The sequence below is a fragment of the Sinocyclocheilus grahami genome, unplaced genomic scaffold (assembly GCF_001515645.1).
Source record: "Sinocyclocheilus grahami isolate Dianchi unplaced genomic scaffold, SAMN03320097.WGS_v1.1 scaffold916.1, whole genome shotgun sequence".
Classification (NCBI taxonomy): Eukaryota; Metazoa; Chordata; class Actinopteri; order Cypriniformes; family Cyprinidae; genus Sinocyclocheilus; species Sinocyclocheilus grahami.
In genome coordinates, this window is record NW_015506095.1 from 312,314 (window position 1) to 324,090 (window position 11,777).

The 11,777-nt window shown below is 39.8% G+C and overlaps 2 protein-coding genes across 2 annotated transcripts in view; one reads left to right on the forward strand and one right to left on the reverse strand.

Annotated features, from left to right (window-relative positions):
* The window catches only part of LOC107564217 (cullin-9-like), a 36,289-nt gene extending 33,784 nt beyond the window's left edge, over positions 1 to 2,505 (forward strand). The window contains exons 32-34 of the mRNA XM_016249225.1: positions 856 to 989; positions 1,101 to 1,192; positions 1,269 to 2,505. Coding sequence (XP_016104711.1) covers positions 856 to 989; positions 1,101 to 1,192; positions 1,269 to 1,473 — 431 coding nt within the window. The 3' untranslated portion in view covers positions 1,474 to 2,505. The remainder of the gene's footprint in view (positions 1 to 855; positions 990 to 1,100; positions 1,193 to 1,268) is intronic.
* A 5,479-nt stretch (positions 2,506 to 7,984) lies between these two features.
* LOC107564211 (tubulin alpha-8 chain-like) lies at positions 7,985 to 11,312 on the reverse strand. The gene is made up of 4 exons (XM_016249221.1): positions 11,177 to 11,312; positions 10,861 to 11,080; positions 10,615 to 10,763; positions 7,985 to 9,009 (listed from the first exon to the last, which is right to left on the reverse strand). Exons 1-4 carry the CDS (start codon positions 11,177 to 11,179, stop codon positions 8,032 to 8,034), a joined length of 1,350 nt encoding a protein of 449 aa, XP_016104707.1. The 5' UTR covers positions 11,180 to 11,312; the 3' UTR covers positions 7,985 to 8,031.
* Between the last annotated feature and the right edge of the window lie 465 nt (positions 11,313 to 11,777).

The following is an 11,777-nucleotide window of genomic DNA, read 5'->3' on the forward strand; positions in this document are numbered from 1 at the left end:
GTAGCGAATCGATGCGTTTTTGTAAGAAAAATAACCATATTTAAAACGTAATAATCACTTGAATCTAGCTTGCGCTCACTGTTGTACATGGAAGCAGCTCCGGGAGGATGACGTATGAGGTCGACGTTGCGCATGCAGCGGAGAGATCAAAACAAACCAACGGTCAAGAATACGAGGATTTGTAAAGAAGAATGTCAGAGGATTTCGATACAAGTCAAGAGGAGACTTTGCTAAAGTAAGGAAACTTTGCTTCCTTTGCTCCTGTAAACAAACGTTGGTTTTCATGAGACGCACCGGCACATGCGCAGCACTGAACTCATACGTCATCCTCCCGGAGCTGCTTCCGTGTACAACTGTTGGCGCAAGCTACATTAAAGTGATTATTACGTTTTGAATATGGATATTTTTCTTACAAAAACGCATCAATTCGCTACAGAAGGCCTTCGTTCACCCCCCGGAGCCGTGTGAGACACTTTTTTCTTTTTTTTATGGATGGGCGATTTTTATTTTAAGTTCGTTTGGACTGATGCATGCAACACCCGCTGACTGGCATTAAACGGCTTGAAAGATCAAAGACCATTTTTAATATAACTCCTACTGGATTCATCTGAAAGAAGAAAGTCATATACACCTAGGATGACTTTAGGGTGAGTAAAACAGCCTAATTTTCATGTTTGGGTGAACTAACCCTTTAAGCTATGAGCTCATGGTCTTAAATCGTATTCAATTTATATAAACCTGTTTTAATTGAATGGATTTTTACTTCCAAAACATGTTGTGAACACTAATTGAATGTTGTTTAGTTCTGATGCATTGGTTACATGATGATAAAACTGCTTGTGATTCTGGTTTCAGAGGAGACGCTGCTGCAGTGCACTGATCTTGCATCCTGTGTCCGACTCCTAAAACCTGAACACCTAAACACTGGCCTGGAGCTCATTCGCCGAATTCAGGAGCGTCTTGTGGCCATCCTCCAGCACTCCACTCAGGTAAACCTACTCCTGTTTGTACTTCTTTGGGGTGTAACATGAACTTGTTTATTAAAAGCTTTATTCAAAGCACTCATTTGACCATCTGGGATGAATCGTCTTTTTTGGCAGGACTTCCGTGTAGGATATCAGTCCAAGACTGGGCCAGACCAGGAGACCGCACAGGCCTCTAATCTGGCTAACCACACAGACACCAACAAAGAGTGAGCCGCCACACGTTTACAGAGAATCACAACAGACTTCTGCAACAACCTTGACCTTTTTCATTTTTTATTTCAGGTCCAAATCTGATGGAGACTCTGACAACAACAACTGCGCCGGCGAGGACCCCGGCGATGAAGCAGAGGAGGACGACGAGTATGACGATGAATACGTTCCAGAATGGCACGAGGATTACGATGAGGAAGATATAGATGATGACGACTTCTTTTCTGATGATGACGAATCTGAAAACTTAGAGAGGGACTTCAGCCCTTTGGACTAAATGACCCTGAGAGCGATACACAATGCTTACACGATGCCTACCGATGTAAAAGTAGACACTACAAATTCCACACCCATATAAGAACAAAAAAAAGTTATGGGAATCCAGAGTTTGGAGTAGGTTTTTCTATAACGTGGTTTTTGCTTCGCACTTAGCACCTACTTTGAGCCCTAGCGTAAATTCGTCGTTACACCAAAAGTGGTATTTCACGTTTATTTAGGTTTATGCTACAGTTTCATTAACTTAACGAAATTGTAACTTCGTTCATGGCTGATGAGGATACTTTAAGTTCAATGAAGGATCTTAATTATTGATGTCATATTGTAGAGGTATTATGTTTTTGAAACTGTTCATAGTTTTGTTATTGACAAACTAGAATTTTTTTGGGTCAAAAATTGAAAAAAAGGGATGAAAGCCGTTTTTTGTTTTTTTTTATCTGGTCAAAGGTGTCGGCATTGTGTATTTAGTACCAAAAGCAATTGCCTTTATTCCATTTTAAATTCCTTTAAATGCCTTCATATATGACGTTAAGTTGGTTGATCACCATTTGAATGATTGCAAGCATTTGGAAATATTTGCAAAGATTTTGAAGAGAAAAACATCAGCATCCGTGTTTAAGGGCTGCATGAAAAATGACTAGACTGTCAGACAACAGTCCATGAGGAGGATGGTGCTTCAGTGACCTGCTGGTTGCGTCAGGCAAACTCCAACATTTTACTTTAGCCTGTCTCATTAAGATGTAATGGCAATAAATATTTAAAAGTATTGTAGCTCGTCGCTTTATTTGCTAAGCAAAACATAGCTTAATCGCTTTTTCTTCCTCCAAAAAAAAACCGTTTTAATTCTTTTTTGGACATGTTTATGTTCACTTGTATAGAGATGGAGATATAAAATATCTTCCAAAGTCCAGTTTTGAATTGAGATACCTATATATTCATATACTGTCCATCTCCTGAAATGTTCTCTCTGTTCAACTTAAAAACAAAGTTGCTCAACTTCAGCTCACAAAATAAATGCTTTTCTTCAAATTGAGTGTGCATGGGTTGTTTGTCGTTTTTTTTTTTTTTGTGCAACAACAATATCCAAAGAAAAGCTCCCAAAAATCAAGTTAGAAAGTTCAAATGTCCCCTTAGTAGTTCAACTTTCAAAACTATCTTGAGACCTGTTAATTTTATTCACGGGAGCATTAACACAGGATGAGCACTAACCTGAAAAACTGGATGGAGCAAGAAGGTCTGTAATATCTGGAGAAAACTTTCCGTGCTTCTCAATACCAGTTGCTCTGCTGCCACATGCAGAACCCCCAGAAGTATGAGCTTTGACGTCAGCCATCTTTGCCATAGGCACTCGGTTGTGCTGCAATTAAGTTTTTTCTGCACCAGTTGCCGAAACTGTAAATGTCATGTCACAACGTAGGTGCGTCCCAAATTATGAGAGTTGCCAACTTCAGAAAAGAGACAATTACAATTCTTGGTAAGAAAATAAGGGATGTTCAAAATATTTGTACTGGACCACATAGTGGAACACATGCCCCTTTTTACAATATGTAATATACGTCTCTGGTGTCCCCAGAATGTGTCTGTGAAGTTTCAGCTCAAAATACTCCACAGATCATTTAGATAATGCCTATTTTTTTTAATGGAAGCAGAAACACGCTGTTTTTTGGGCCTGTCTTTAAATGCAAATGAGCTGCTGCTCCCCGCCCCTTTTCTAGAATAGAGCTGCTCCATTACAGCTCGTACCTGCTAAAAAACATCTGTTTTGGTTCTGATTATCATGTTTATCGTGCTGAAATCATGCGTTTTAAACCATATGAGTTCAAACTTCTGATATACGGTTTTCTGAGTGCACACACCTGAATCACGCGCACAGAAAGCGGCTGTCACAGCATGTGAGTACTAAACTAAGTTCTCATTTGCTTGCAGAAAAAGGCTTCCCAAAACAAAGTTACTGGGTTAATCCTTTTCACGTTTCCTTGGTTGGTAGATGCACCGGGGACCTGATTATAGCACTTAAAACCTGGAAAAGTCCGATTTTCATGATATGTCACCTTTAAGCTAACTGAGACTTGTTATAGCACTTGCATATCATTGCTCTCTTGTTGATTTTGATTGCTTTTATTGTCCTCATTTGTAAGTCGCTTTGGATAAAAGCGTCTGCTAAATGACAATGTAATGAATCACACGCACAGAAAGCGGCTGTCACAGCATGTGAGTACTAAATAAGTTCTCATTTGCTTGCAGAAAAAGGCTTCCCAAAACAAAGTTACTGGGTTAATCCTTTTCACGTTTCCTTGGTTGGTAGATGCACCGGGGACCTGATTATAGCACTTAAAACCTGGAAAAGTCCGATTTTCATGATATGTCACCTTTAAGCTAACTGAGACTTGTTATAGCACTTGCATATCATTGCTCTCTTGTTGATTTTGATTGCTTTTATTGTCCTCATTTGTAAGTCGCTTTGGATAAAAGCGTCTGCTAAATGACAATGTAAATATAAGACCTACTGAGTTCTGCTAGCCACAGTTAAGGTTTTCACAGCAATCTCGGGATCAGCCGTGGTAAGAACAGCTGTCAGAGGAACCTTTGAAGCAGCCATGATTGAGACAAAACAATCTGCTAGATACTTAAAGAAATGTATGATACCTCAAGGCCATCCTTCAAGCTTTTCCCTTCATAGACGTAGCCGAATGCTCCCCAACAAGCATTCCGTAAGTGGTCTAACCAGCTCAAAGTGTCACCTGTTAAAAGATAAACTATTGTAGTTGACATGACATTTCAACTATTTATAGCAGGGTGTTATAAACCTGACCTGTCACCTCCACTTTGTTGTTGTGACCTGATGCTGGACTCGCTGGACTGGATCTGGAGGAGTTTGAATGCTGATAGCACACATCTCCGAGATGTCTTTTAAAGAGCGTTTCCCCTGGAAAGCATCTGCTGTGCAGTGTTGGGGAAAGTTACTTTTAAAAGTAATGCATTACAATATCGCGTTACTCCATAAAAAAGCAACTAATTACGCTACTTAGTTACTTTTTATGAGAAGCAATGCGTTACGTTACTTTTGCGTTACTTTTTAAATTTGGACAGGGCTTGTTTGTTTGTTTTTAAAATAAAAAAGTTCTATTTTTGGCGAATATAAAAGCCTTTTCACACCAAAAGTGAAATGAATAAGCCTCAGGCTGAAGGGAAAGTACATTTACGTCCGTACAGTAGAAAGCAGAAGAAGACATTTCAACACACTTCAGCAATAAACAAAGACACACAAATGTTTGTCTAGAGTAACTTGTGTTTATTAGTACGGTTGAATTGGATCATCAAAGGTCAGAAGCAAAGACATTGGTTAATAGAATGGGATTAAATACATAAAGCATATTTGTGTTGTTTAACATTTAATTATTGCAGGTTTGCGTCATATTCTGAGTTGCATTATCCTTATTCATTTTGAGGAATACTGAATCAGTGTTTTTTGTGTGAGTGAGATGAATTTATGCATATTCATATTTATTTTGAACTACAGTAACATCTGATTTCTCTCAACATGGGGACAGGAGAGCTGTCAGTCAATAAATTGGAAAAAAGAAAAAAAGTAACTTGTTACTTATTTGAAAAAGTAACTCAGATATTTTCTTGTAAGTTAAAAAGTAATGCGTTACTTTACTAGTTACTTAAAGTAATCTGATTACGTAACTCGCGTTACTTGTAATGAGTTACCCCCAACACTGCTGCTGTGTACAAACATCTTATACAATTTTACATAGATTCTATATAATGAAAATCAAGACGTTTTCTAAATCTTTATTTAACATCTGACCATCACAATGGGCTGATGGTCCACAGGCGCATTGTTTGTTGGGGTTGTAGTCTGATTGGAGTAATTTTCTGTTGTCCACTTGGTTACTCCGAATGAGTAATTTTCACCTCACATTCGCTCTTAAGATCACACTTCAAACCATTTATAAGATTTCTGTAGAGGTTTGTTCACTATTCCAATATTTGCGAAACTAAATAGCTTACCTACATTGCTTATGAATTTGTTTTATTCTATTTAGGCTACATGAGGAGTTCTGTAATGCAACTGAAAAGCAATGGCAAAAAACAAAAACACAAAAACACCGAGAATTCACCACTCAGTTCACACTAGGTGAAAGGTTGGTTAGTTTTTTTTAACTTTGGCATTTGAGGCTTTGAGGCTATACAGATGCCTAGAGACCTCAATTGTACTAAGAGGGGAAGAGAAAAAGAATAATTTTTAAAGGGGACATCCCAGACTACGCACACTTTATGAAACGAGGTTGCTTTAGAGTTGCATCCAAAGTCAACAATGCTCAAATATAATATGAAGTCAGTTTACTGTGGCAATGAAGACCTGAAGAAATGTGCATTTCAAACAAGTATAGGAGGAAGGAAAAAAAAAAAAAAAAAAAAAAAAAAAAAAACGAGGGAGAGGTACAGGAGAAAAGAAAAAATACAATCACAGGTAATCAAACCGTGCACTTCAAACAAGCCAAAACATTTGTTATTATTTGCAGGCTTCTTTTCATCTGTTTGTTTGATACTTGCTGGGTATTAAAAATGATTCACCTCAATCACCAAAGGCAATTTTCCAAACATACCCTTTCATTTCTGATGACTATGAAGCTGCTCCTCCAGTCACACCAGGGAGTAGCTGGGACGAGTCTTAATGAATAAGCCTCAGGCTGAAGGGAAAGTACATTTACGTCCGTACAGTAGAAAGCAGAAGAAGACATTTCAACACACTTCAGCAATAAACAAAGACACACAAATGTTTGTCTAGAGTAACTTGTGTTTATTAGTACGGTTGAATTGGATCATCAAAGGTCAGAAGCAAAGACATTGGTTAATAGAATGGGATTAAATACATAAAGCATATTTGTGTTGTTTAACATTTAATTATTGCAGGTTTGCGTCATATTCTGAGTTGCATTATTTTTATTCATTTTGAGGAAAACTGAATCTGTGTTTTTTGTGAGTGAGATGAATTAATGCATATTCATATTTATTTTGGAACTACAGTAACATCTTCTGATTTCTCTCAACACAGTCAATAAATTGGAAAAAAGAAAAAAAGTAACTTGTTACTTATTTGAAAAAGTAACTCAGATATTTTCTTGTAAGTTAAAAAGTAATGCGTTACTTTACTAGTTACTTAAAGTAATCTGATTACGTAACTCGCGTTACTTGTAATGAGTTACCCCCAACACTGCTGCTGTGTACAAACATCTTATACAATTTTACATAGATTCTATATAATGAAAATCAAGACGTTTTCTAAATCTTTATTTAACATCTGACCATCACAATGGGCTGATGGTCCACAGGCGCATTGTTTGTTGGGGTTGTAGTCTGATTGGAGTAATTTTCTGTTGTCCACTTGGTTACTCCGAATGAGTAATTTTCACCTCACATTCGCTCTTAAGATCACACTTCAAACCATTTATAAGATTTCTGTAGAGGTTTGTTCACTATTCCAATATTTGCGAAACTAAATAGCTTACCTACATTGCTTATGAATTTGTTTTATTCTATTTAGGCTACATGAGGAGTTCTGTAATGCAACTGAAAAGCAATGGCAAAAAACAAAAACACCTTTATATTGAGAATTCACCACTCAGTTCACACTAGGTGAAAGGTTGGTTAGTTTTTTTTAACTTTGGCATTTGAGGCTAAATTTCTTTACAGATGCCTAGAGACCTCAATTGTACTAAGAGGGGAAGAGAAAAAGAATAATTTTTAAAGGGGACATCCCAGACTACACACTTTTTATGAAACGAGGTTGCTTTAGAGTTGCATCCAAAGTCAACAATGCTCAAATATAATATGAAGTCAGTTTACTGTGGCAATGAAGACCTGAAGAAATGTGCATTTCAAACAAGTATAGGAGGAAGGAAAAAAAAAAAAAAAAAAAAAAAAAACCATTTCTAGCAGCGCACATCCAGCAATATCTAAACTTTTGATATGAAGCATTTACCAAGTATGGGCTGAAAAGACTGAAAACGATTAAAAGACTTGGTTGTTTTTAGCTACTCATCTCTGGAACTACTGAATGTTTCAGGATGGACCCTAAAACTAATGATACCACATAATGGGCTGTAGTTGGTTCTCTCCGATTAGCATTTTACACATCCTTCTCCAGAATACATTTATTTAAATTACAAGGTGTGACCGCTTATTACCACATTCAGCTGCAGAGCCACAGAAAACACAATTTAGACTTCATTTAGAAACCCTAAAAGATGACAACTCATCCAAATATCTGGTTTCTCTACCAGCAACTTAAAGTAAATGAACCAGAACCATTTTTTTGGAATGGTTCACACGTCACAAAGCGGTTCAAACCACTAGCATGTGGCAGTTACTTCTAGGCATTTAATTGGACATTAAAATACCCCACACCAATCCGTGGCTCAATTAAGCTCCCCAAACCAAAACCACATCCGATCAAGGTAATGAAGGCAAAACTAGTCAGTCAAAGAACCAAACTAAAAGGATTCAGATGCTCAAGTTTATTTACTCCATATACAAACATTTTGCATACTTAATACTCCTCTTCATCCTCCCCACCATCCTCAGTGGTATCGGCACCAACCTCCTCATAGTCTTTCTCCAGAGCAGCCATGTCCTCTCGCGCCTCTGAAAACTCCCCTTCCTCCATCCCTTCACCCACGTACCAGTGCACAAATGCCCTCTTTGCATACATCAGGTCAAACTTGTGGTCCAGGCGGCCCCACGCCTCTGCAATAGCAGTGGTGTTACTCAGCATGCAGACAGCCCTCTGCACCTTGGCCAGATCCCCTCCTGGGACAACGGTGGGCGGCTGGTAGTTGATTCCAACCTTGAACCCCGTGGGACACCAGTCTACGAACTGGATGGAGCGGCGGGTCTTGATGTTGGCTATGGCAGCATTCACATCTTTCGGAACCACATCACCACGGTACAGCAAACAGCAGGCCATGTATTTTCCACGGCGAGGGTCACACTTCACCATCTGGTTCGCCGGCTCAAAGCATGCGTTGGTGATCTCTGGGACGGAGAGCTGCTCGTGGTAGGCCTTCTCGGCGGAAATTATGGGAGAGTAGGTGACCAGCGGGAAGTGGATGCGTGGGTATGGGACTAGGTTGGTCTGGAACTCTGTAAGGTCCACATTTAGGGCTCCATCGAAGCGCAGTGACGCTGTAATGGAGGACACGATCTGGGCGATGAGCCTGTTCAGGTTGGTGTAGGAGGGACGTTCTATATCGAGGTTTCGCTTGCAGATGTCAAAGATTGCTTCGTTATCCACCATGAAGGAGCAGTCGGAGTGCTCCAGAGTAGTGTGGGTTGTAAGGATCGAGTTGTAGGGCTCCACCACAGCAGTGCTGACTTGTGGGGCAGGATATACAGAGAATTCCAACTTTGACTTTTTACCGTAGTCGACAGACAGTCGCTCCATCAGTAGAGATGTGAAGCCAGAGCCTGTTCCGCCACCAAAGCTGTGAAAGATCAGAAACCCCTGCAGACCAGTGCACTGGTCCGCCTAAAGAGAAGTCAAGGGGAAATGGGAGAGCATTCAGATGAGACCAGGAATTCAAGACTCTAAAGTGTCAACACTTAAAAATAAAGTTTCCAAAAGGGTGTTTTCACAGGAAAGTACAATACCCATTTTGGGGTCACCTGAAGAACAGTTCTTAACCATTTTTTTCTTAAATGTGAACGGATCTAAAGAACCTGTTTCCACTATAAAAGAGCCTTTTGCACAACGGAGGTTAAAAGATTAGAAGAGGTTCTCAACTCTGGCCCTCAAGGTCACCGTTCCTGCGGAGTTGAACTCAAACCTTGCTCAGACGTCCCTGCCTAAAACATTATAGTGATCCTGAAGACCTAACTTGTTCAGGTGGATTTGGCTAGGGTTGGAACTAAAATCTGCAGGAAAGGGGACCTCGAGGGCCAGAGTTGAGAACCCCAGGATTAAAAGGTTCTTCATTGAACTGTAGGTGCCAATAAAGAACTTTATTTTAAAGCGGTGTTCTCAAACTCAGTTCCTGGAGGGCCACAGCTCTGCACAGTTGTGTTCCAAACAATCAAATCACACCTGATCCAGCCAATCAAGGTCTTCAGGATCACTAGGAACTTATGAACAGGTGGGAGTTGAAGCTAAACTCTACAGAGTGGTGGCCCTCCAGGAATTGAGTTTGAGACCACAGTTTTAAAAAGTGTAAACTCACCATTTTGCGCATCCGGTCGAGCACCGAGTCTACAATCTCTTTGCCAATGGTATAGTGACCACGAGCATAATTATTGGCAGCGTCCTCCTTGCCACTGATGAGCTGCTCTGGGTGGTACAGTTGTCGATAATGTCCATTACGGATCTCATCTGCAGGTCAAACAAAATAAGCTGTTCGACTCTAATTCAGGGGACACAACTGTGTGATTGTTATTATTGATTTTGGTACTTTGTTGTGCAGTTTTACCTGTATTGCCCAAAACTAATTTCCCTCATTAAGGGACAAATAAAGTAAAGATTGATTGATTAATTGAAGATTGAGATTGATTGCTAAAAGCACATTTTATTTATATATATGTACAGTGTTGGGGGTAACGAATTACAAGTAACGCGAGTTACGTAATCAGATTACTTTTTTCAAGTAACTAGTAAAGTAACGCATTACTTTTTAATTTACAAGAAAATATCCGAGTTACTTTTTCAAATAAGGCCCTCAAGGTCACCGTTCCTGCGGAGTTGAACTCAAACCTTGCTCAGACGTCCCTGCCTAAAACATTATAGTGATCCTGAAGACCTAACTTGTTCAGGTGGATTTGGCTAGGGTTGGAACTAAAATCTGCAGGAAAGGGGACCTCGAGGGCCAGAGTTGAGAACCCCAGGATTAAAAGGTTCTTCATTGAACTGTAGGTGCCAATAAAGAACTTTATTTTAAAGCGGTGTTCTCAAACTCAGTTCCTGGAGGGCCACAGCTCTGCACAGTTGTGTTCCAAACAATCAAATCACACCTGATCCAGCCAATCAAGGTCTTCAGGATCACTAGGAACTTATGAACAGGTGGGAGTTGAAGCTAAACTCTACAGAGTGGTGGCCCTCCAGGAATTGAGTTTGAGACCACAGTTTTAAAAAGTGTAAACTCACCATTTTGCGCATCCGGTCGAGCACCGAGTCTACAATCTCTTTGCCAATGGTATAGTGACCACGAGCATAATTATTGGCAGCGTCCTCCTTGCCACTGATGAGCTGCTCTGGGTGGTACAGTTGTCGATAATGTCCATTACGGATCTCATCTGCAGGTCAAACAAAATAAGAACAAAAGCTACACTGAAAGTAGCCAGGGACAAGATTCTCTAATAATTAAGAAGCCTGAATGGTGTTCAGTCTTACCAACAACTGTCGGCTCTAGATCAATGAACACTGCACGAGGAACGTACTTCCCAGCACCAGTTTCACTGAAGAAAGTGCCAAAAGAGGAGTCAGACAAAGAGCTGCCCTCAGCAACAATAGTTCCATCTGGCTGGAAGCGGTGCTCCAAACAATATAGCTCCCAGCAGGAGTTACCCATCTGGATACCTGCTTGACCAATATGTATGGAAATACACTCCCTCTGGTTTGACCGAGGCAAAACACAAAAGTCAACTGCAGGGAAGTGCTAAATTGGCAGCACTAATAACACAGTGAAAATAACCATCAGTAATCTCACCATTTTACTCAAGTATCACAGCAAGCAGGAACTAATTAAGAACCTTGGAATTATAAAAGACACTTTCACCCCACCCTTATCACCGAAAGTCTGTAACCTTTCCAAGAGCAGCTCACCTCCACAACTACATCAGACCACGCACCTGATCTTGATTTATATTGGCCTCAAATTAGAAGGGTGTGGCTCTTAATGAACTCTACCTGAGAGAACAGGTAGCTCTGCAGATTCAAAACAGAACAAGCTTTATCGCACAAGCTTTATTGTTACGGAATAAGATATCAATACAGTTTGTGCTGAGCTTACACAAGATTAATTATTGTCACCATTAAATTCTCAGCGGAAAAAATATGACAATGTAAGATTATGAAAGTTCACTCCGTGTTTAAACGTGTACCAGTCTCCTCTCTTATGCATGAAGATATTACAGTTACCGTTCTGTACTGTAAGGAATAAGGATTGGATTGCTAATAAGGAATCCAAATTCTTGCTTCAGCACTTCCATCTGGTCGACGTTTTCGTACTACAATGTCTAGATATAACCGTTATAAAAACTCTTTTGTTCCTTTGGCTACAAGGCTGTTCGACTCTAATTCAGGGGACA